General features: G+C 40.8%; 1 protein-coding gene across 1 annotated transcript in view; it reads right to left on the bottom strand.

The window, feature by feature from the left end:
• LOC121290452 (cilia- and flagella-associated protein 47-like) overlaps positions 1-26,117 on the bottom strand; it is a 661,534-nt gene that overhangs the window by 473,730 nt on the left and 161,687 nt on the right. The window contains 8 exon segments of the mRNA XM_041210889.1: positions 2,675-2,873; positions 9,916-10,023; positions 12,386-12,467; positions 15,375-15,539; positions 16,777-16,780; positions 18,895-19,143; positions 20,410-20,547; positions 25,610-25,710. Coding sequence (XP_041066823.1) covers positions 2,675-2,873; positions 9,916-10,023; positions 12,386-12,467; positions 15,375-15,539; positions 16,777-16,780; positions 18,895-19,143; positions 20,410-20,547; positions 25,610-25,710 — 1,046 coding nt within the window.

Raw genomic sequence — 26,117 nt, 5'->3', positions numbered from 1 at the left:
TAACCTAAGGCTCCTAACACTGATCTCACATCATTCAATAACCTTGCACTACAAGTTGTTCCAGCACTAACCACCCATGAGAACAAGCACTCACCTCCATTCACTACAGAGCACTATCTCCTGCAACTAATGCCACATAAAGCACCTCCTACTCTCCTCACGGCTACTCCCTTCACCTTCACATACATCTGCCACCCAGCACTACTATATGACTTTGACATGCACATCCTCAAACCATCTCATTGAGCAACCACTAATATTTTCACATCTTTTTTTCAGACAAAGTTTGCTAACAATATTAGGGGGAGTCAAGGACTGGAGGCAGAGCATCTCTTCAGATTCTCTCCTCACTCACAGATCAAGTCATAAAGATCATAGATGAGCTCCATTAAGAGCATCACAAATATACAGGCTAGAGGACACATCTTGTAGTGTTCTTAAGTACCTTTCAGCCTTTTGCTGAAATCTGCTATTGTGCCCAACAGCTACTCATCTGTATCTGCTTATCCTTCGTGCAAAAACTTAAACTTTGTCCTTCTCTTCCCTCTCAGGTTCTTAAAATGTAGAACACCCAGAGGATAATGAGCTGACAGAAAGCATCGCAGAAAATGGCACTGCATCATTTGGCCTTTCTTTAGCAAACATCAGCTCAGAGACTGGCACTACGTGTACATTAGATGAGAGGTGCTGGGAGGCTCACCACATATTAGTATGCAGGAGCGAAGAATGGACAGTGGGGTCAAGGCAATCCAGGGAGCAGCTAGTCAGAGGGAGAGCTTACATCCTTGCCCTGCTGCAAGGGGCAGAGTTCAAAATCTTAAGAATGTACTGTAGACGCAAAGACTGAAGCATACACATCAGGATCTTTTAATAATCCTATGCCGCATGCCAGTGAATTTGCGCACAATGGAACAGAATACGAAGCACTCCAGCTCAAGCATGTTTGGGATTATCCGGCAAGACATGCAGATCATGCAGTCAACCATGGAACAAATAGTCAGTTCTATGATGACCACAAGGGAGCCCGCAATGATGAAGTCTTGGCTAGACCTCATTTAGAATATTGTGTCCTGTTTTGGTTTCCTCACATGGGGATTGATATTTTCAAAAGAATGCAAAGGAAGGCCACACAATTCCTTGTTTAAACCATTTAATGATCAAGATAGGCTCAAAGAGCAGGGACTCTACATTTTAGTGATGCACAGGCTAAGGTTGATTTGATTTATGTTTTTAAGACGATACAGGGAATAGATTGTGTTTGTGTAGGCAGTTTGTTTCAATTAGATAGGTTAAAAGGGATCAGGGATCACAATTTCAAGTTATGAAAGACTAGAAATAGCTTAAATGTTAGTTTTCTGTTCTTTTCCCAGAAAATAGTGGAGCTGTGGAATGGGCTACTGATTCATGCAGTGAACAATGATTTGCTGTATTCTTTCAAACAAGGGATGGGCCAGTGTCTGGCTGGGGTAGAGATCACCTCATGGAAAAGTCAGATATGCAATATAACAATCAAGGCCAGAGTAAGGGATTTGAAGAGGAATTTTCCTATTTGTTTTTTCCTAATTAGCCGATATCATCTTTTTTACCTTTCCCAGGAGAATAAATGGCTTTAGAGTAGGATGGGGAGTGTATTTCTTGTGATGCACAAGGCATTACAGATGTGGAGGGGGGATTGAATGAAATAATGGGTCTTTGCCTGTCTGCTATTGCTCAAATCTGACAATTCTGACAGTTTTACTGGGAGCTCAGACTGCTGCCAAAGTGAGTTGGAGACACCACTTCCTCATCTTACAGGAGCAAGCCTGTTAAGATTTTACCTTCCATTTTTGGGATGCTACTGCCCTGTTTCTGCACAGTTTTTGGTGGGATACAGTGATCGTTCCCCTCCTACACTACATGAGGTCAATCTGAAAATGTTTGTCTTTGGTTTTCATTATTGTAATAGTTTAAATCACAAGGATATCACAGAATTAAACTCTTTCTTACAGAGCTAAAGATTTTCTGGACCTAAGATGGTATATACCCCTGAAGACCTTCAGCTCATGTCCCCCACCAGCTACAACATCAAGTAGGAGCTCTGGGAGATGACTGAATCAAACTCATCTTAGAAATGTGGCCTACAAGACAAAGCAAAAAAGTGTTGTCAGACACTTCTGATAAATTATCTTCAGGATTTCTAGTTAAGGGAGATAGGACATTGGTGAATATGATATATAATCTGCAGTGCATCTTGACACAAAGCTCTGGGCTTTATTTTCCTGTTTGCTCAGTATCTCCATCTTTTTCCAAATTAGGAGAACTGATAAAAAAAAAATCTGGCCCTGGAGAAAAAAAAAGTGCCAATCCAATTAATGGAATGACCAAGTATTCTACCCTGAAAAAGGGGCATTGACAACAGAATTGACAACATGTATCCATGGCGTAATCTGTCCCCTATTATATCAACAAGAGATTCTTCTGTTAAAACAGAATCTAACATGCACAAAGTCACTGGTACCCAAGGCTCATAGCTTCTCATTTTAACTGACTCAAAAGTCTGAAGCCAGTCTAATGGTATGAATTTAATTTACCTGTGCAGATATTGATTACAATCTGTACTCTATATGGTCCGCCTTAAGGTTCCAAATACCACCGAGGTAAAAAGAAAAAGAAAATTCAATCATTTTACATTTACCTTTCTGGCAACATTTCCACACCACATTTCTCATTGTTTCATAGTGAAGGTTGAGCCAAGTCAGCAGGACAAGTTCAGCAGTGGAATATATATTGCTGGAAAGGGGCTCAACATTTATTCTTGGGATATTTTCCAAGTATTTGTGATCGCTAAAAATACTGTTGATATCCTTCAGTGTCAACCGAGAAAGAATCAAAACCTAAAAAAAAAGTCACCTTTATTAACCACAATATCAATCATTTGTCATCAAAAAAAATCATGCATTAAATGTCCAGCAGGAGATATGCACATTGTCCTCTTAAATCTGATTACTATCATTTAACCAAGCGCAAAATACTTCTTGTATCAAATCAGGCCAATCTTCTATAATGACTCTCCATAATGCCTTCAGTTGTGGATCATTTACTGTTTCCTCCTGAAGTTTGTTGCACTTATATTGATCAAATCTCATCAGATTGACCTTGATAATATCATCTACGTTTATGTCTATGTCGTCTACTTGTAGGTCTAGTGAGAGAACACAGTTTTTTCCGGATTTGATAGCCTGCTCAGTGTGTCTGAAGGAAACATTAAGCTATTGGATTTGTAATGAACTTCAAAGTCGTAGCCCTGTATTTTTATCAGGAGTAGTTGTAGTCTGGGTGGTGCATCTGTCAGTGACTTGGGCCAAATCATTTCAGCTGCTTTATGGTCAGTTTCCACAATGAATCGTTTACCAAATAGATTTGTGTGGAACCTTGTGATATCGAATACCAAAGCGAGTGTTTCATGCTTTATATTCGAATAATTGGATTGCACTTGTGATAGATTTTTGCATGCTCCTAACCCTTTTTGAAATGCGTAAGCTCTAAGGTCATCTCCTTTCTTGGGTCCCAGAATGATAGAACATGTGTTTCCTGACAATGCCTGTTTAAATGACTCATACTCAGATCAGAAAAATGGAGATAGAACATTAGCTAGGCATGGGGTTACAGGAGAAGCAAAGTTTACAAAGTGTCCAGCAAGGAAAATTGATGGGATTAAACTGTTTATACTTCAATGCAAGGAGTATTACGAACAAGGTAGATGAGTTAGGGACACAGGTAGACACATGGCAGCAGGATGTCATTGCTATAACAGAGACCTGGCTAAAGGAGGGACAAAACTGGCAGCTTAATATCCCTGGTTATAGAGTCTTCAGACACGATAGAGTAGGAGATAAAAAAGGAGGGCGTGGGGTAGCACTAATGGTTAAAGAATCAATTCCAGTTGTGAGAAAAGATGATATACTGAATGGGTCAGTAAACGAGGCTTTATGAATTGAGATTAGAAATAAAAACGGGGCAGTCACACTATTGGGAGTATAGTACAGACCCCCAAATAGTAAAAGGGAGATAGAAGAACAAATACGTAGGCAAATTTCTGCTTGTAAGAACAGGAGGGCAATAATAGTATGAGACTTCAACTATCCTAATATCAACTGGGACTCAAACAATATAAGGGGCACTGAGGGAGAAACATTCATGCGGTGAGTCCAGGAAATTTTTTTCAACCAATTAGTGACAAACACAACGAGAGGAGATGCATTTCTAGACCTAGTCTTGGGGAACGAAGAAGGGCAAGTGGGTGAAGTGACAGTTGGCAACCATATCGGCGACAGTGATCACAATTCAGTTAGATTTAGCATTACTATAGAAAATGACAAAGATAAGGCAGGAGTAAAAGTCTTGAACTGAGGGAAGGCAAATTTTGCAGAAATGAGAAGGGACTTAGCTGAGGTGGACTGGACAGCACTGCTGGAGGATAAAACAGTGGAAAACCAGTGGGAAGCACTAAAAAGCGAGATCCTAATTGTACAAAGTAGACATGTCCCCTACAAAAATAAGAGTGGTACTGCCAAATCTAGACCCCCTTGGTTGTCTACAGGAATACAGGGGAGGATCAAATAGAAAAAGAAAGCGTATAATAGGCACAAAGAACTAAGCACTACAGATAGCCTAGATGAATGTAGGAAGTGCAGGGACAAAGTAAAAAAACGAAATAAGGAAATCAAAGAGAGGGCATGAAAAAAGATTAGCAAGTAAATTTAAAGATAATCCAAAGTTGTTTTACCAATACCTTAATGCTAAAAGGTTAGTTAAGGAAAAAGTGGGACTTATCAGAGATGAAGATGGAAACTTGTGTGTAGATGCAGAGACTGTGGAAAGAGTTTTGAATGAATATCTTGTTTCTGTGTTTATAAAGGAAAGGGAGGATGTAGATATAGTACTCCAGGAGGAACGCTGCAAGATATTGGACGGGATAGCCATAAACAGAGAGGAAGTACTCAAAGGGTTAAAATCCTTGAAAATTGATAAGTCAACAGGGCCAGATGGATTGTTTCCGAGGCTGCTGAAGGAAGTCAGGGAGGAGATAGCAGATGCTCTGAGGATGATTTTCCAATCTTCACTAGATACAGGGGAGGTACCAGATGACTGGAGAAATGCAAACATAGTTCCATTGTTTAAAAAGGGATCAAAGGAAATGCCAAACAATTATAGGCCAGTTAGTCTTACATCAATGGTGAGCAAATTAGTAGAATCATACCTGAGAGATAAGACAAACTGTCATGTGGAAAGGCATGGACTAGTCAGGGATGGTCAGCATGGAGTTGTTAAAGGAAGATTTTGCCTCACAAATCTGATTGAATTCTTTGAGGAAGTGACAAGAAGGGTTGATGATGGTAGTGCAGTGGATGTTGTGTACATTGATTTTAGCAAGGCATTTGACAAGGTCCCACATGGCAGATTGGTCAGGAAAGTAAAAGCCCATGGGATTCAGGGTAATGTGGCAATCTGGATAAAAGGTTGGCTTTGTAACAGGAAACAAAGGGTAATGGTCAATGGATGCCCTTGCGAATGGAAAGTTGTCTCAAGGGGTATTCCACAGGGCTCAGTGTTGGGATCCTTGCTGTTTGTGTTATACATTAACGATTTGGATGTGAACAAGGGGGGCACGATTGGGAAATTTGCAGCTAACACAAAGATTGGCCGAGTAGTGGATAGTGTAGAGGATGGCCATAATCTCCAAAACGATATAGATGAGTTGGTGGAGTGGGCGGTAAAGTGGCAGATGGATTTTAACATAGAGAAGTATGAGGTCATATATTTAGGGAGGTCAAATAGTTAAAGGGATTACAAAATAAATGGGAATATACTAAGATGGGTAGATGAAGTGAGAGATCTTGGCGTACAAGTACACAGGTCCCTGAAAGCAGCAATTCAAATAGACAAGGTTGTAAAGAAGGCATATGGAATGCTTTCCTTCATTGGCAGAGGTATAGAATATAAAAGTAAGGATATAATGTTGAAATTGTATAAAACACTGGTGAGGCCACAACTGGAGTATTGTGTGCAGTTCTGGTCACCACGTTACAGGAAGGACGTAATAGCTCTGGAGAGAGTGCAAAGGAGGTTTACAAGAACGTTGCTAGGGTTAGAAAAGTGTAGCTACGAGGAGAGATTGGATAGGTTGGGGTTATTTTCCTTAGAACAAAGAAGGCTGAGAGGTGACTTGATTGAGGTGTACAAAATTATGAGGGGAATAGATAGAATGGACAGGATAAAAATGTTTCCTTTGGTGGAGAATTCTAGAACCAGGGACATAGATTCAAGATAAGTGGCAGAAGGTGTAGGGGGGACATGAGGAAGAACTTTTTTATGCAGAGGGTAGTGGGTGTCTGGAATTTGCTGCCCAAGTTGGTGGTAGAGGCAAAAACTCTAAACTCTTTTGAAAAGTACCTGGATCTGCACCTTAAGTGCTGTAAGCTGCAAGACTATGGGCTGGGTGCAGGAAGGTGGGACTAGAAAGGGCACCTAGGTGTCCTCGGGCTGGCATGGACAAAATGGGCCGAATGACTTCCTTCTGTGCTGTAACTTTTCTATGGTTTTATATGCATGTTAATGGTCCTTCTCCACAATATGGAACATCCTTCCTTAGCAGCTTTCGAAGCAATGATGCTCTATTGGCAAAGATGGGAACTCACGGTGCTAAGAAGTTGAAAAATCAAGGAATCTCTGCAAGTAGGCACGTCTCGTACATCTTTGAGTTTGCCTGGATTAGGACAGATCCTGGAACTTGAATAGATAGAACCGAGAAACTTGATCTGACCCACATTCACCTGGTATTTCTTGCTGTTGAAGAACAGTCTTCCACAATGAGCTGCTGCCATCAGTGAGTGTAGATTTCAGTCATGGTTTTCTTTGGTTTTGCCCATCACCGTGATATCAGTGATGCTTATGCATCCAGGTATATTTTCTGTAAACCTGTCAATATTCTGCTGGAACACATGCTGCCTGATGGATAAACCAAAGGGTAATCTCTGGAAGAAGTATTTTCCGAATGGGGTCCTGAAAGTAGTGACTTTTTTTGAGATCCCTCTGCCAAATGAACTGACCAATATCCATCTTTGGTGTACAACTTGGAGAAAAACCTTGATCTTGTGAATTTGGGATTCAATTCCTCAAATGGTGGAGTCTTATGTGGGCACCTTTTTGAAGTGAGATTTAGACATCTTGGGTTTAAGCATACCCCAATTGTGCCATCTTTTTTCAGTAATCGCTTGATGGAACTGCACCGGTGATGTGCTGATGCATAGAACGGATAATGCCGTTACACTCCAAGTCATCCAACTTACGCTTTAGCTTTTCCTGTGTGTGCATACTGCACTTTCTAGCAGCGATGATCAACAGAATTGCATCTTCTCTGAGGTGTAGTACAGCATCATCTCTGATGTTCCCCACGGTGTCAAATCTGTTTCAGGACATCTGTTGTAGGTCATGGACTGACTCAATGTGATAATCCTTGGCCTCTTCTGCTGTGATTGGTATCTTGGTGATCTCTTGTAGAGTCACAATGTTGAGTTCCATACATGCTGGTAACCCTGTTACTGCTGGTCCACTAATGTCCATCAGGTGGAATACTCGTGGTTTCCATGCAGATTTGCTGCAGCTACATTTTAATGTCAATGTACCTATGCAGTTAGTTTGTCTGTCATGGGTTGTACCATTGATTTCCAATGATCCAGATACATATCCTTCAGGATTCTGACTGGTAAGATATTCACACTCGCTCCCGTATCAACTTGGACAATGCCTGTCTCTTTACTGCTCTTCTTTGGGTATATAATTGTAATAGTAACCAAAGCTTCCAACTGTTTGACTTCATTCACACATTGTGTCACATTCACAATGTGGAAAGCCTGCTCATTTTCCAGTTGAAAAAGTTTCCGCTTTAAATCTTCACCTTGGTCTGTCTAGCTGCTAATCTTGTGTACATTTTTGACTTATAAGAGTGGACCTCCAGGCATCACAAGGTACTTTCGAGTCGACCCTGTCCTGGGCTTCGTTCCTCACCCCCAACCCTGCTTCCTTCCTCCATCAACACAGTGCCCCTCCAATACTCTCCCAGTGCATAAGTGGCTGTGGGAATCGATCTTTTGTGTCCCCGGTGACAGGTTCCTGTTGACCAAAATCTCATTCTATGCATCAATCCAGCTAGGGCTTCCAATCAGGTTCAGTTGGTATGCTGATGAGGCTGGGAATATAAAATATTCTAAGCCATATGTTGTGGGGGCAGCTGGATAGTTTGCTACCCACTTCAGCACCCCATATATAAAATTCAGGCTTATGTTTTCAGGGTTTTTTTGAGATTAGATGTCTGTCATAGCACTGGAGAATGGCTAAAATGGTACTGACTTTCAATTAGTGAAATGGAGCTAACCAAAGAAAATGCAGACCATAGTTTAGCACCTGTTTCAGGGAAAAATTTTGTATCTTTCACTGAAGATGAAATTACTGGCAGCTAACTGAAGGAAAATTAATTTGAAGTCCACATTATCTGGCACCTTTCCAAATCCTAAAATTTTCATGTTCAGATCTCAGGTTGAGCGTTGAGTAATTTGCTCACCCACAATGACTTCAATCTCCATCTTAATTCTCCTTCAATCCCTCTCCTGTTATTTCTCTACCCTCTTGCTTAACCCTCACCTTCCATATCAATTTCCACACCAACACTCAAGTCCATTCTGCTTCCTTGACCTAGCAATCCCATGTGGGCTCACTATATTCAAGGCCTTGATCTCTGATATGACCATCTGCAACAAGTTTCTGTTTTCATAATTATTCACATCCCATCTATCTACTTCCAAATTAACCATGTAGCTTTCAGCCACTAAAAAAAATCCTGCTCTGAGCACAATCATCAATTCAGTCTCTAACTTCTGCTCTCCCTCATCTAAGCCTGAACTGATGATGATACTCATGTTGTTAAACATTTCTACACAATCTTCAGCATTTACATTTTTATTTGAATTAAGCTAATCAATTTACAACTGCTGGAGGTGTTTCACATGCATTGTGTGCGTTGATTAAAGTCCTTCATATAGTACATCACAAATTAAATCTATTTTGATACACTAATGTTGTCTGTTACAGAGAAAAAAAAATAATTCAATTTTTCATTAATTTGAATAAGGTATTCCAGCATAAAAATTCATTGAAATATAAATTGGATCTGCAGTTTTTTAAGCTGTCAATGGTATAATATTGCACCTAAGAGGTTCTTTCTGGTCACCTATGACCATAACCTTGAACAAGTGGCCATTAATTTTTGTTCAAAACTGGTTGCATGACTGACTGCAGCATAATACACACACACACACACGCGTGCATATTAATTAGAGATTCCAGCATTCAACTAATTTATTTTTGGTTACATGAACATTTCAAATCAAGATACAAAAAGACAGTCTTGCTCTACAAGTCACATATGTCACTATATTAGTAGAATATTAGTAGTTTCTCTAAATCCAATAGTAGTTTGTGGCAATTTGTTTCAAATGCTTTATTTTGAAAAATGAACTCAAATTAAGATGAGGAAGGAAACTCCTTTTCTTAAATCAGTACATTGATTCATTTTGTTTGCATTAAAACATAATCCATCTTTAAAAACTTGTAGGCATTTTAGTAAAAGCAACAAAATGTAAATGTTAATTGAATAAAGATTTTAAAAGCTTGTCATCTAGCTTTCTTTAAATACTTTTAAAAATGCAAATGAGTTTAAACTGCAAGAATCTAATGAACAATATTCCACTAATTCAACAGCTGAATAATACTGACATATCCAGATAAATAGAGTACAGTGCACATGCTCAGGCTAGCCTTTGAATTCAGCTAACAATGTCATCTCTAAACAGACACATCATGTATCTTTATACATTTTACCTTGTAAATCTGTAGCAGCGTATCAGTCCATGCACGTTTGCTTATAGACTCAAACATATCATCACCCAGTCTAAAAATTTCAGTGCTTTCAGGGCTCTGTGAACAATTCTAAATAGGCAAAATGTAATTTTGGTTACAGTGCTGTCCATTTAGTTCTTATTAAGCACAACACTCCACAGTATTGCAAGTAGGACTGTATTTCCAGCCTTCCATAGGTAAAGAACTAAGAAATACCCCAGGTGGCTTTATTTTTGAGATAATGTGGCAAAGGTAGGTATTGATACCAGAGAATCATGACATTACTTGCACTAAAAACAGCTTGGAGTGGCATTACAAACATGTAATTTGTAATATGCTTATTGGTATGTGGAACACATAACTAAAAGAGAAACAAGTTTGTAGAAAAAAATAGTTTATGCGCCTTTCCTTAATCTAAACAGCAGAAATCACCCAAAAGGCACCCATATGGGAATATCCAGATTCTTGATCTTAATACAATGTGGATAATGTTAATGAAGACAGACTACCTGATTAGCAGAGTCTTTAATGCAGAGTTATTCGCTAACTCAATACCAATTCTGGACAAAATGATAGGGTTTTAATGTTAATATTCAAAAGCTATTTTGTGATGTTGATCATATTGCCCTGTCATATGTTACTTCACCTTTCCTAAGACACAACATGAAAAGTATTGCTATAATACAGCATGGGAGAGAGGTGGTGTACCAATGCTCTAATGATTTGGCATCATTATTCAAAATATGTAACAGGGCATTATATCCTTCCTTCATCCATTTGTAACCTGGATTAATAAAAATTTTGCATGAAGGATATTAATGAATCAAAAAGAAAATATGAAAAACCAATAATAAAGTTTATATTTTGTGAATAGTAAGATGACAAGAAGAACTACACCCAAGATATTAATCTTTCATTTCTCATTGTAGAAATACCCATGAACCTGCTATGTATTTTAAGATGAATTCTTTTACCTGGGCTTTCGTGATTAGTGCAGGGAAAGTTTTCCTGTTCCTGGGTAAGTTGGGTTGCCTGGCCACAGAAGACAGTGGAAATCTAGAAGGGAGGACTGCATGGACAAAAGGAAGCTTGGTTGAGGGTCATGCAATTCTTGCAGCCAAACTTCCCTCTGTCTGATGGACCTAGGCAATTTAATATACCATGGCCTAGGAACAGGTAAACCTCTCCCTGCATCTTAATAAACTTTTTTTGCATTGGAAAATATATTACCAAACCCCCACAATCTTTAATTAACACTAAACTCCAGGTATATTCTAAATGAAAAACACAATTGATCACTATCATTCTTTTTCTAAATTGTAACCCCATAATTTGTAGAAATGAAACCCAAGTGCCAGCAAGTAAACTTTTAAGGAATTCCATGAATCAGTGATGGCTGATGGGAAGCTATGATTTGGAGTGAATGTTCCACATCTTGGCAGCTGAATGTGTAGATTAATGCCAATATGCATTAAAATCCAGTGAGGTCTAAGTGAAGATTATTTTTCTGCAAAGTTCAAGATTTTTGGAGATATGAATTGGTTGAGGTTTCTGTTAAGCATGGTTGGATAGATATGAAAGCAATATATGCAGTAGAACACTAAAAACGTGGACTGTTATCAAAAGTACTGGTTGGAATGTTATCAGAATAGATATGCTCCAAGACATGATGAGCTGTGATATTTGGTATACCAGTTAAAGTTAACAGCATCAAAAATATAAAATTACACTGCAACATAATTTTACAAAATATATAACACTATGGTGTAATTGTTACCTTTTCTTACAACAGAAACTGAGCGTACAAATAGTCATTAGGATAGTCTAATTTATATTTAATGAGAACAATTCCAAAATGTAGTAGAATGCAGTTACCCATAGGCAACAACTTGAACTTATATAGCGTCTTTAATGTAGTAAAAGTCCCGAGGCACCTTTACGAGCATTGTCAAAAAAAATGTAATAGAGAGTATCATATTAGGCCCAATAACCAAAACCTTGGGCAAAGAGGCAGGTTTTAAACAGCATCTTAAAAGTGGAAAGAGAAGTCAAGAGACAGAGAGATTGAGAAAGGGAATTCCAGAGCTCAGGGTCTTGCCAGCTGAAGGCATGGGCAACAATAATGGAGGAATTAACATCAGGAGCGCTCAAGAGTCCAGAATTGACACAGAGCAAAAATCTTGGGCAGTGTAAAACTGGAGGAAATCACAGAGATTGGGAGAGGTGAGGCCATGGAAAGATATGAAAACAAGGATGAGGATTTGCTGGGAAGTGGAGGTAGATCGGTGAGCACAGGTGAAAGGGGTGAGCAGAGCTTGATGTGAGTTTGGGTACAGACAGCAGAATTTTGAATAATCTCAAGTTTACAGATGGTAGAGCTGGGAAGTGTGTTCCAATAGTCAAGTCCAGTGGAAAATCTAATATTTGTCAACCAGACATGGAAGATTCCTACCTGTAACTGGTTCCATTGTTTAAACTCTTCAGGTTCAAGTAGGAATTCAGGTTTCACATGAGCAAGGCAAGCTCCTTGTGCTCTGTGATAATACATAATTAAAACACGGAAAAAACATGTTATTCATTATGCCCAGCGACTGAAGATTACTTGTGTTTTCTGTTTTACACTACCTTGTGGGAAAACAACATATTATTTCTGGCCAGCTCTATCACAATTATGAAACAAGTAAGTCCTCAGATAATAGATTTTAATATTCAATAGTCTGAAAATGTAACCCACTGCAACCTTAAGGTTGGAGTTGAAGCACGCTATTGGATAATTTCTACATTTGCCTGTGGTAATGAAGTTCTGAAAACGTTCAAACTCTCCTGAGCAAAAAATAAGCTAGAAAGTTATCTCCTTGAAGCTGATATCTCTGACCTTGAGAATAATTAATTTAAGCAAAGACAAAGAACTGGGTTTTCTCTCCAAAGATGGGGAGTGGAAATATTTGGGTCTAGTAACTCATCAATTTCAGAACAAACGTTTGTCACTATCCATGCCTAAGGTAATCATTTCAACTTGGAAGAATCATAAGTTGCAGGAATAACGATTTGAAGTCAAGTTTAAGCTTTAAAGCCTGTAGATTTTATCTTTTTGTTCAAGCGACTGAGGCAAAACTGGCAACAACCAATTCTCCTAAGGAGGTGGTGATGGTTTATCTCCTTAAAGCACAGAAGTCCTTGTGGCGATGGTGCTCCTATGATACTGTTGTGGTAGGGATTTTGACTCAGCAACAGTGAAGGAAAACCAGTGCACATCAAAGTCAGAATTGATTTGTGGCTAAGGGGGAAACTTCCTATTTATTTGTTCATGGGATATGAGCATTATTGGCAAAGACAGAATTTGTTGCCGTTCACTAGTTTTTCTTGATAAGGTGGTGGTAAGTTATCGTCTTAAACCGCTGCTGTCCAAGTACACCCACAGTGCTGTTGGGAAGGGAGTTCAAGGATTTTGACCCAGCGACAGTAAAGGGACAATTATATAGTTCCAAGTCAGGATGGTGTGTGGTTTTGAGGGGAAAATTTCCCAAATACGGCCTGCCTTTATCAAGTCCATGCTTTTCTAAATTCTCATTAATTTTTATCACAAATTATTGATTCTAAAGAACCAATTTTAATCGTGGTAGTTAAAACAAGCCTGCGCGACCTTTCTGCACCAATCCTAATGACTTGCCATGGGCTACAAATTTAACCAGCTCTTCTGATCGAGCTGGAGGGCTGGCTGCCATAAATGTGCAGATTAGGCTCTGAGGTGTCAGTGGAACCCAAAAACAACCACTGTCAGGTCAATCTGATAGGAAGAAGAACAGGGCCAATAAAAGACCAGTAAGGTAAGTAGAATTTTGTTTTTAGTTTTGTGGTCCAGGGAAACCTTGAGCCTCCCCTGCCCTGGGTTTCTCTCCCCATCCCTGGCCTGAGAGGTCCTCCAAGTGCTTGCTTAAATTCCAGGAGCCATTCCCTCTGGCCTCCAATGTTGGCCTCCAGCCCTCTAACCCTTGCTCTGACTTGCTGGCCAGCTGTCATTTTCTGCCATGTTCAGGCAGAAGATTGGCATCATAGCCTATCATGATCTACTAGAGCATTTGTTGTTTCAGCTACTCAAGTTAAGAAGATACAGCATAGTGATATTTGTTAAATCAAAGCTAGGATATGGTGACAAGGTTCTCTCTCAATTCTTAAATCTAGCTAGTTACTTAAATAGTAAGCAAACGAAAGGCACATATTTTGACTCACAGAAGCACAAAGGTTGAGAATTCTCCCTGTTTATGGGGTTTCCACAACATTTCCAGTGAAACTGCATAAGAATATAATAAATAGGAGCAGGAGTAACCATTCAGACCCTCAAGTGTGCTCTGTCATTCAATACAATCACAGCTGATTATCTACCTCAACTCCTTTGTCTCAGACCTGAATGGCCAACCCTATTATTCTGAGACTGTGATGCCAACAAGACTAGAGGGAGTCCATTGAAAGGTCTGTTGGGCAAAATTTAATGCTCCCTATGCGGCTGGCTGGGAGGCTGGGGAGCCGTGTGATTGGCAGGACGGAATGGGATGGTGATTCCACTGCTTTCCTGCCTCCTTCCAATTAAGTTCAGGCTAGGAAGACTCAAGGATGGCCTACCCACGTGGAAGCTAACTGAAGGAAATTAAAGGGCCTTAGCCCACCACCAAAGGTATTTAACCAGCAGCAGGTGGGATCTTTGCCATGCAGGCCTTAGGGCAGGAATACCCTTAGGATCCCTCTAAGAGACGCTTCATGCCTAATGGAGGTAGCCAAAGAGAATGGAGTGGCCCAGAATGACACCTCTCCCCTCTGACCTTCAAATCAAACCCTCTCCACCTCCCCCCTCACCGGGGCCTCCCTGTCTGGCCCTGGCGAACTTACCCCACCACCTTATTCCTGGTGCTCAATCACTGATCCTCTGCCTAGGCTGCATTACAGTACTGATAGTGGCCACTGCTAACACTGGTGTTGCAAGTACTGGAGAGCTGCCAGCTTCAGTGGAGTGGGGGGGTGGGGGGGGTGGTGGGGTGGATTCTTCCCTCCCCCCCACAAAGAGTCGGGAAGCTAGATGTGGTGCCCGATTAGGATTAAATCTCATGGCTTTCCAGAAACAGCAATGGCAGGATTGCCACTGGTTTTCCTGCTGGTGGACAAGCCCCTGCAATTACCATTAAATTCTGCCGGCTATCAAACTTCTCTCTTCAAAAATGCTACCCGACCTGCTAAGTATTTCTAACATTTTCTGTCTTTATTTCAGATTTCCAGCATCCACAGTATTTTGCTTTTGTAGCAGTGGAGTGAGAGCAGCTACGAGAAATTCCTGCCTTATAGTCTCCTTATGAGGGATTCAGAACTTGAAAGGAAATTTGAAACCCAAAATTATAATGCCTTCAAATAGTAAAGCAAGCACATAGCAATGTGGAAATATTTTCGCTTACCTTAGGAAGGTGAGGAGTGTTGAATATTGCCAGTGCAGCTGTAGTAAGCGTTCCATTGGGGCACTGAGCAATGGCTGCTTTCCAGTAAACCCTGGCAACCACTGGCCACTAAGGTGGTTCAGCATGTCATAAATTGTGTTTGTGTCTCTACCAATCTGCTTTGTGCTGCATTTAGAAGAAATTTTACTTTCAGATACACAGTCATTCTGAAGTTGCCTTACTTCATTGTTACTATCAGTTTCCTATTTTAATCCATGGCTCTAAACTTACAACCCTTTAGATTATCCTAGCACATCTCCTGTGATATTGCTTATCCTAAATCAGAAGATAGACTGTCTTCATTACCTGTGATAAAGCAGGTAAGTTTAAAGGACCGATTGAAATTGACAGGCCAGGGAGAAGGTAAATGGATTTGCAGGTTGGGAGTGTTTGTTGGTCAGGTGGGGATGGAGGAAGGGTTTCAGACATCAGGAGGGGGTGTGGGGGGGTGGGGGGGGGTGGGTGGGGGGGTCGCACATTCGGGAGGGGTGGAGGTGGTCGGAATTTCAGGGGGGTTGGACATTGGGGGCGTGGGGGTCTGGTCGGATCTCGGGGGTGAATGGTCGGGTCGGGTTGGGAGTAAGAATCGGGGCCCCGGGGGGAGGGTGGGGTCAGTTGAGGAGTCCTGTGGGTGCAGGGAATCCAGTGGGTGAAGGTGGGGGGGGGGGGGGGGGGGGGGGGGGGGGGGGGGTGGCTGGTGGTTAGTCAGGGGTGGGGAAATCCCCTGGGGGAGTCATGGATGTTGGGGGAGTATTGGTCTAGGTCTTTACAATTGTTACCTAGAACTTAGAAGAGGTTTTAACTCTAACATTTTCTGGGTAGCTTTTTTTTATTCATTGGATGTGGATGTCGCTGGCTAGGCCAGCATTTATTACCTATCCCTAACTGCCCTTGCTCAGAGGGCATTTAAGAGCCAACCACATTGCTGTGGGTCTGGAGTCACACATAGGTCAGGCCAGGCAAGGACAGCAGATTTCCTTCCCTAAAGGGCATTAGTGAACCAGATAACAATCTGGTTATAACAATCGACAAAAGTTTCATGGTCATCATTAGACTTTTAATTCCAGATTTTTATTGAATTCAAGTTCCACCATCTGCCATGGCAGGATTTGAACCCAGGTCCCAGAGCATTACCCTGGGTCTCTGGATTACTAGTCCAGCAACAAAACCACACTGCCATCGCCTCCCCTGCAACCCTATTGCTGCAACCCTGTCAGAACTATCCAAAGTTTGCACTTCTGGGCAATTGCTGTCCAAATACTTACCTATGAAGTTCTGAGACGGTTTCCCCAGCTCATCTTTGGGGTACCCCCCACCACTACCCTGCCCGCCACCAATCCGCACTGGGGAGCTTGCAAGTTACGGCTCTATAAAAACATGTGGTTTTCAGACATCACTGGTTTCTGGGTAGCTGGTTTTGAGGTACTCTGCTTGTATTATACATATAAAGATTAGAAAAAGAGGTCTTTCTTCCTGTAATTATCTAACTTTTGGTCTCGTTTTCTTTGTCTTTGCCTTCCGTTATTTTAATCTTTCTGTCTCTTCCTCTTAGTACTTCGTACATGCTTCTGCTGTTATCTTTATCTCTAGGTTTGTCTCCAACTCCTTCTCATTTTCTCACCTTTTGCATACGTCTCTCCTTATCTGCATTCCCTCTATTCTGTATACCTTTGACATTTTTTTCTGCATGTTTCTTTTCTGCATGTCACACTCCGTGAATGTCAAGGATCAACTAACTGATGCTGAACTGTCCAAATGAAGAGGTGATGGATGAAAGAGACTTAGAGTGAGTTAGAGAATAGGCAGCAGAGTTTGGGTTGACCTCAGTTTACAGAGAATAGAACGTGGGAGGCTGGCTAGGAGCAAGTCAATTTTAGAGGCAACAAAGGCATGGCTGAAGGTTTCAGGAGCAGATGAGCTCCTAGGGAATGAAAACAATGCCGTCCATCTTCCCAATATTTAATTTTATAAAAAGTACAAGTTTTATATTTTATAAATAGAGGAGCAGTATGCAAAAGCAAGGAAGTTAGGTTAAAACATTACAAATAATTGGTTAGGCTTCAATTCTGGACACCTGATTTTGGAAGGATGTCAAAACCTTGGAGATGGTGCAGAGGAAATTTACTAGAATGGTACCAGGGATTGGGGACTCCAGTAATACAGACAGACTGGAGAAACTGGGTTTGTTCTCCTGAGAGCAGAGAAGGTTAGGAGGAGATTTACTCCAGGTATTCAAAATTATGAGGAGTTTTGATAGAGCGAATAGGGAGAAATTATTTCCACTGGCAAGGGGATCGATAACCAGAGGACACAGATTTTAAGACAACTGACAAAAGAATCAGAAATGGGAGCATTTTAATGCACTTTCAATGAGCAAGCACAGACACTTTCAATGCTGTATCATTCTTTAAACAACTTTCATTTATATAGTGTGCTTACTCTTGTAGCATTGTGCTAAGCTAAATTAATACAAATAGTTGAGACTCAAATTCCCTCAGATGACTGTTTGCACTGATGTCAGCTCTTATGACATTTTCAAGCTAGTACTCCATCTTCAGGTGGCAGCTTTGGCTAAGTGGTAGTACGCTTACGTCTGAGCCAGAAGATTGTGGGTTCAAACTCAAAGCTGAATTTTCCTGGTTCCATGAAGACAGGTTTGGCATGCAGGCAGTAGAGCAATTAAGGCCCCACCATGGGCCAGTTTGCACCATGGAGGCCAGCATCTCAATCAATTTAGCAAGCCAAAGGTCATGTGAGCTGGAGGTTCCATGCACCAATAACAGGGCCATGGGGATGAAAGGTCAGAGACCCATCAAATAAAGCCCTGTTGAGGGATTTCCCCTCTAACCCGATGGCTCTACTGATTATGGGCATCTTTAATTGATCACTTCTAGGCAGGTAGCCGAGGGTGCATCCATGTTGACGTGTCCTAACCTTATGCTCACCTGTCTGCCTCAGTAGGATGGCAAGCACAAAGGTGGCCAATAAGGAGGCCACTCCCCAAAAGGTTGCCCTGATGACAGGAGTGGTCTCAAGATCTGATATGGGCCCAACTTTGTGGTCCTGACACCATCAGAAAATCCAGCCCATAATCTAGGCTGACATCTCAGTGCACTATTTGACATGCAGCCTTTTAGATGAGATGCAGGTCTTCTCTTCCCTCTCATATGGTTGTCAAATATCCCAAGGCACTAAACAAAGAAGAGCAGGGTGGCATCCTTACCACCATTTATCCCTCAGTCTACATCGCTTATCTGGTCATATATTTAATTGCAGTTCATGGAATCTTGCTTTGTGCAAATAGGCTACCTCATTTCCTTACACTGCACCAGTGAATTCTTCATTGGCTATGAAATGCTTTGGGACAGCCTTATGTGGTGAAATGTGCTTTATAAAAACATGTTCTTTCTTGCTCAAAGTTTAAACAAAAATATCCAAATATTGATCATATTATTGAAAAATCATAGTTCTTTATAACCACTTGATTTTATCATTTGCTGTACTTACCTTCTCAGTGACTCTGGGATAGAAATAGGATTCATACCATTCAAACAACCAAAGAGGGTGAACCAAGTCTGTACAGTAGTTAGAACCTTTTGATAGAAAATATCTTCGGTAATATTCTCGGCAGAAAACAACAGCTCTCCCAAATTGTTCTTTATGCCTAAAACATGATCTTCGTCCTCTGTATCCTTCTTTCCTACTTTGGAATCTCCACTTTCACAAGTATCTGCAATAAAGAAGATATGAATTTCAAGTGCCCACAAAGTGAAGATGTTTACTTCATATATCAACAATATGGAAACATATTATTTTTTAAGAAAGCAGAAGTTAGTTTTACAAATGCAGCTTAACTGGTTTAGTATGCAACAATCATGAAATACTAAATTTAAATTCAATATCTCCTTTCACAAGCCAAGGAAAAATAGAATAATTTTAAACTGCAGATAATATATAAAAGCAACAATGCCAAGCACCAATGGTTAACGATAAAAATAACTAAAATTAGCATAACCAGAAAGTTGACATCAATAAAAATGAAAGAAAATGGACAGGATTATGCTTAATGACTGAACAAATGCTCAAAAAATCCCATGCTCAATCCGACCACTGACTAAATTTAAGAATATGCACAATAGCGGGACAGGTGAATAAATCAAAAACTTCCAGATACTGAACATTCCTCTTTTCAAATCAAGAGTTTTGTGACATGTGGAAAGCTGTTTATGATCCTGTCATTTTTATCACAGTAGTCCAGGAGCATTTGGTGACTAAGGCCTAATCATGAATAAAGTTGGCATATATAATAAATTAGATAAAATGTCAGTGGTTTTCTTAATGAACCATCTCATGCCATCATAAAATACATTACAATGTTCAGTAACATTCAATGCAAGACAACTTCATACTTCCCCAAGTCTCTATTAATAGCGAATGAATGGCAGGATTCTGGTCCTATATTTTTTAAAAAGCCTAAGAGAGGTAGAAGGTGTATACTTTATCCACATTTTCTCAGGAACCAGTGTCCCTCCAATAAGGATCCTAGTGATGGTTCGGCTGCCTCTTCTCAATTGCATCTCTCCTACCCCCGCCAGTTATTTGCTCTGCAGCCAAAGCAAATTATGAAAATAGCTATGAATAGTTATGAAAATACACAACTTGCAGTTCTAGCAGTTATTTTCAACTGCCAGCACCCCCAATGCTGCTTAGATAGAATGGGCAGTATCAATGGGAAGACTTCTAATCAACATGGGACACTGCAGATGCAACTCCAGAATCTGCCTGCCCAATGCAACCAGAAAATACAACATGTGTCCTCCACTGGGAAGGGTGAGAGGGGTTCCCCAGACCCAATCCTTGGTCTTGGCCATGTCCTATTTGGATACCTGTGTAAGGGGCCGATCAAATTTTACCATTTTTTGTCAGTCCAGGTCAAACACGAAATCGAAAGTTAGACAAGTTTATAGTCAATATGAGTAGAAAGATGGCAGTTCACCTGAAATAGATTCTTCAAACAAAGAAGTGGAAGGAGAGAATTTTGTGATAGTAGATGTACTGCGTGAGGAAGTTGCAGGGGTATAATAGGGCTGTAGAAGGACTTTTCCAATGCTGTCATACTTGCTTGAATTATTTGCTGCATAGAACACAAAACATTATTAGCAACAGCTCATTCATTGTTTATTCTAGCATCAGGAAGAGCTCACAGTTTACTTGGGGAATGGAAATTTGGCATTATTGCGTCCATCCTGATTAGTGCAAGACAAAAAGCTTCAACAGTGTCTCTTTTTTTAAAGAAATACTCAATTTCTGTACTACCAAGTGACTATTTTCTGTAATGGTTTGATAGGCCATTTCAGATGAGAGTTAAGAGTCAATCACATTGCTTAGGGTCTGGAGTCACATAAAGGCCAGGTTTCCTTCACTGAAGGGCATTAATGAACTATATAGCTTTTTAATGACAATCCGGAAGTTCACGATCATCATTACTGAGATTAGCTTTTTATTTCAGATGTATTAACTAATTGAATTAAAATTCCTCTAGCCAACATGGTGGGATTTGAAATCATGTCTCCAGCGTATTAGTACAGGTTTTTTTTCCTCACTAGCCAGTAGCATTACAACTATGCTACCATCCCCTGAGTTATTGGATTTGGCAAAGAGATTTGCTGAATCCTCAGAGGGAGGGAAGAGGATTACATGACCTGTCCACACAAAGCTTGCAATAGGTATGGGGTCAAAAGAATGTCAGGCAAATAGAATAGAGGCAACAGAGGTAGCAAGCTTTACACAATGCCTTCTCAAAATTGGAGCCAGGTTCATTAATGTTTATTGACAGTGACAGGAGGCTGCCTGGAACACCAGCCAATGCACCCAGCATCTCAATGTAAATTCAAATCCAGGTGCAGATTCCAGTTCTATACTTGTCTCTGAGGGATGTGCAATGCCAGTATCTAGCTGGTGGCTGCAAGTATTAGATCAATGATGAGGCCTTTTCATCAGTGCTGTGCTGTTGCTTTTCTCCTTCTTCCTGGAACTCCTGTGGGTGGACAGAGAGCTCTTAGGTGAAAGAAATAAATCACAAAAGGGAAAGTTGGGGTGCAGGAACAGGGTTTGAGAGGAGAGCAAGAGGTCCATGTCACACCATATACAGCGCACTCATTCTGCCAGGTAGCATCAGGAGGGTAAGCTAGATATTGAAAAGGGGCTTAAGGTACAAAAATACCATTATTATTAATGTTCTCAGCAATGTCCAGATGTCACTGGCTATGTCCCAGCCAGCCTCATGATGCTGAAGCCATCTCCTTCAGGTTCAGGAGATGCTAGATGCCCCTAGCCAAGATGTTCCAGTACAGTTACAACACTATCATCTACCCGGCAATGTGGCAAATTGTCCAGGGATGCCCTGTACACAAAAAGCAGGACAAATCCAACCCAACCAATTAGCGCCCCATCAGTCTACTCTTCATCATCAATAAAGTGATGGAAAGGGTCATCAACAGTGCTATCAAGTGGCATTTGCTTAGCAATAGGCTCAGTGATGCTCATTTTGGGTTCTGCCAAAGCTCCTGACCTCATTGCAGCCTTGGTCAAAACACGGACAAAAGAGATGAACTCCAGAGGTGAGGTGAGAGTGACTGCCCTTGACACCAAGGCAGCATTTGACCGAGTGTAGCATCAAGGTGCCCTAGCAAAACTGGAGTCAATGGCAATCAGGGGGGAAACTCTCCACTGGTTGGAGTCATACCTAAAACAAAGGAAGACAGTTGTTGTTGGAGGTCAATCATCTCAGTTCCAGGACATCACTGCAAGAGTTTCTCAGGGTAGTGTTCTAGGCCCAACCATCTTCGGCTGCTTCATCAATGACTTTCCTTCCATCTTAAGGTCAGAAGTGAGGATGTTCGCTGATGACTGCACAATGTTCAGCACCATTCTCGACTCCTCAGATACTGAAGCAGGCCATGTCCAAATGCAGCAAGAGATGGACACTATCCAGACTTGGGCTGACTTGTGGCAAGTAGCATTTGCACCACTCAAGTGCCAGGCAATGACCATCTCCAACAAGAGAGAATCTAACCAGCTGTCCTTGACATTCAATGGCATTTTCATTACTGAATCCCCCACTATCAACATTCTGGGGGTTACTATTGGCCAGAAACTGGACTAGCCATATAAATACTGTGGCTACAAGAGCAGGTCAGAGACTAGGAATCCTGTGGTGAGTAACTCACCTCCTGACTTCCCAAAGCCTGTCCACCAACTACAAGGCACAAATCAGGAGTGTGGTGGAATACTCCCCACTTGCTTGGGTGAGTGCAGTTCCAACAACGCTCAAGAAGTTTGGCACCATCCAGGACAAAGCATCCCACTTGATTGGCATCCCGTCCACAAACACTCACTCACTCCACTACCGCCAGCAGTGTGTACCATTTATCAGATGCATTGCAGGAACTCACCAAGGCTCCTTAGGCAGCACCTTCCAAACCTACGATCACTACCATCTAGAAGGACAAGTGCTGCAGACACATGGGAACACCACCATCTGGAAGTTCCCCTCCAAGCCAGTCACCATGCTGACTTGGAAAAATATTGCCATTTCTTCACTGTCACTGGGTCAAAATCCTGGAACCCCCTTCCTTACAGCACTGTGGGTGTACCTGCACCACATGGACTGCAGCAGTTCAAGAAAGCAGCTCACCACCACCTTCTCAAAGGCAATTAGGGATAGGGCAATAAATGCTGACTTAGCCAGTGATGCCCACATCCCGTGAATGAATAAAAAAAAAAGGATTCCTGGTCCCCACCGATTCTGTTCTGCTCCCTCCTATTTTATACCTCCGTGCCTTGCAACAGAGAGGACAGAATAACAGCGATTGTGTTGCACTGTGTTTGGGTGATGTGCCTGCCAAAGCTGAATAGCTTGAGGTATGTGGAGGCAGCAGGAGCTGGATATGAAGCTGGCATTGTTGAAATATGTGTGATGCTGATAGCTGGGTGTTGGTGGTGTGGCCCATTGAGCAGCATCAGAGGCTTGTACTCTGTTGGTTGGAGATGTGAAAATGCATCCATTGACCTAAACCACACATGTGAAGTCATTAATTTTCTTGTGCCACTGCTGCCAGTTCTTCAGGGTCAAACGGCAGGAATTGACCTCCCTGGTCATTGCTTCAAATCCCTTCTGAGAGTTGTCCTTGATGGCCTGGCCTCCAATGTAACTATGGCATCGCTCTTTTGGTCCACCTCTATTAAGGCCTCCAGCACTGCATCCAATGTAGGTGCCCTCACTCTGCTCAGTATTTCATTTTCCTTCCTCAGATTGCAGCAAAGGCATTCAGCTTCCTGTGATTCAGTGCTGCATCACTTTACAAGGGAGAGACTATCTTTAATAGACTAATAGACATTTACAACACAGAAGGAGGCTATTTGGCCCATCATGTCCACGCCGGTCAACAGAGATCTGATTACACTAATTCCATTTTTCCAGCGTTTGGCCCATAGCCCGAAGGCTGTGGCAACACGTGAATATCTAATTACTTCTTAAATGTTATGAGAGTTCCTGACTCAACCTCCCTTTCAGACAGTGAGTTCCAGACTCCCACCACCCTCTGGGTGAAAACATTTCTCCTCAATTCCCCTCTTAGCCTTCTACCTCTTAGGAAGAACAGTTTGGCTGCACCATTTGCCATGTGCGCATAATTCTGCCTCCCTCTAGGCCTTTGTGTCAAAATCCTGGAACTCCCTTCCTAACAGCACTGTGGATGTTCCTACAACACATGGACTGCAACGGTTCAAGAAGGTAGCACATCACCACCTTCTCAAGGGCAATTAGGAATGGGCAATAAATGCTGGCCTAGCCAGTGATGCCCACATCCCATGGACAAATAAATAAAAATAAAACAAGGGTGGGCAGGTCATAAATCACCAGCCCCAATCTCAAAAATATGCATGGGCAAATTTCTAGCACCATTTCCAGAACTTTCCATTTTTGTTCATTTGCTAGTGCATATTTCTTTTGTGTAGCTGATGGATTGATTGCAATGGACATAGATTGATTAACTAACTATGCTAAAAATTGTATAAGTGTTGGAATTATCAAAGGTTGATCTTTATCAATGCTGTTCAGAACTTTTCTGGGTTGTAATCTCTGAAATTACTTGAGTAACGTATTTTGTTGGAAATAATACAGATGTAAAACATCCTGATATCAAAGAGGGAGTTTTAAAAGTGACATAAACATGTTTTGTGGAATGTATTAACTCATGGGAAATAAGGGAATAGTTGATTTTCTCACTTGTTATGTAAAAGCAGTAACTTTATAATATTGCACCATATTAAATTATCAAGGTATAGATCAATAATTACATGGAGTTAAATATGAGTTCCATAAAGGGAATATACTGTTTCAAGAGATATTTTTGTTGAAATATCAAAGAAAATTTAATTTAACAAGAAGCAAAATACTGCTTATGCTGGAATCCTAAATGACATCAGGACATGCTGAAAACACTCAGCAGGTCAGGCAACATTGAAGAAAGATAACTAAAGTTGTGACCTTTCATCAGAACAGTAATTTAATTTAACTCTAATACCATTAAAAACTCATCAGCTTACTTTTCCTGAAACTTCCGTGTCTATCTTTATCATGCCTTCAGCTACCAAGGCCTTAAGCTTTGGAATTCTCTCTCTAAACCTCTCTATTTTCTATCTCTTTTGCCTCCTTTAAGGTACCCCACAAAACCTAGCCCATTGACCAAGCTTTTGGTCATGAGGCCTAATATTTCCTTATGCAGCTAGCTGTCAATTTTTTTTCATAACACTCTTGGGATGTTTTGCTTTGTTAAAGGTGCTATATAAATACAAGTTGCTATTGTTTAAGTAATGTATCATAACAAAATAAGAGCAAGGTCTTTTGATTGCAGTTATCGTCAAGGATAAGCATGGTGTGTGAACAAGTCACAAGCAAGGACAACTTGAAAAATAAAATAAAACCAAGTTTTGTCCCAATAAAATTAGGTATGCACATCCTACACATTCTTTGTAACCAATATGCATAAAGTAGGTATACAGAATTTGCACCACTTAAATATGTTCATTGTAGGAAGGGTCAGTTTTTGATTCAGCCTAATGTAAATTGCATTTTAAATCAACTACAACGAAATAATTTCATAATATAAAAGTGTAACTTTATGAACACTTACCAGTTTTGAGGACAATTTGTTGGTCTGTATTGTGAAGGGCTATATATCTATATGTAGTCAACAGGCAATTATCTGCAGATGCTGAGATTGGTAACTTGAACCTATGCCAGGATAATGGTACAGTTTATCACCAGCATTATGCAATAAATGAAACTGTTAAAAGAAAACTTTTAATAATTAGGCCTGCACTTCTTATCCAACTTGGGTAAAGCACTTTCACACAAATCTGTAACTACTCCCAAAAGGTTATAGATGATGCAATGGAAATTTTAAATGCGAGATGTTTCTTAGGTAAAGGTGTTAAGGAATATGAAGCAAAGCTAGGTAAATGGAGATGAGGTATAGATTTAGCTTTTATCTACCTGAATCGTAGAACAGGTTTGAGGGACTGAACAACCTACTCCTGTTCTTGTAATTCTATGTACTGTGAATTAGTGTCTTCCTATGTTTCACAGACATCTGACAGACTGGCCCTAAATGGTTATAAAGGAAGTATATGGGGACTACA

Source organism: Carcharodon carcharias, chromosome 18, assembly GCF_017639515.1.
Source record: "Carcharodon carcharias isolate sCarCar2 chromosome 18, sCarCar2.pri, whole genome shotgun sequence".
Taxonomy (NCBI): Eukaryota; Metazoa; Chordata; class Chondrichthyes; order Lamniformes; family Lamnidae; genus Carcharodon; species Carcharodon carcharias.
Note: the sequence above shows the minus strand (reverse complement) of the source record. Positions and strands in the feature narration are given on the sequence as shown.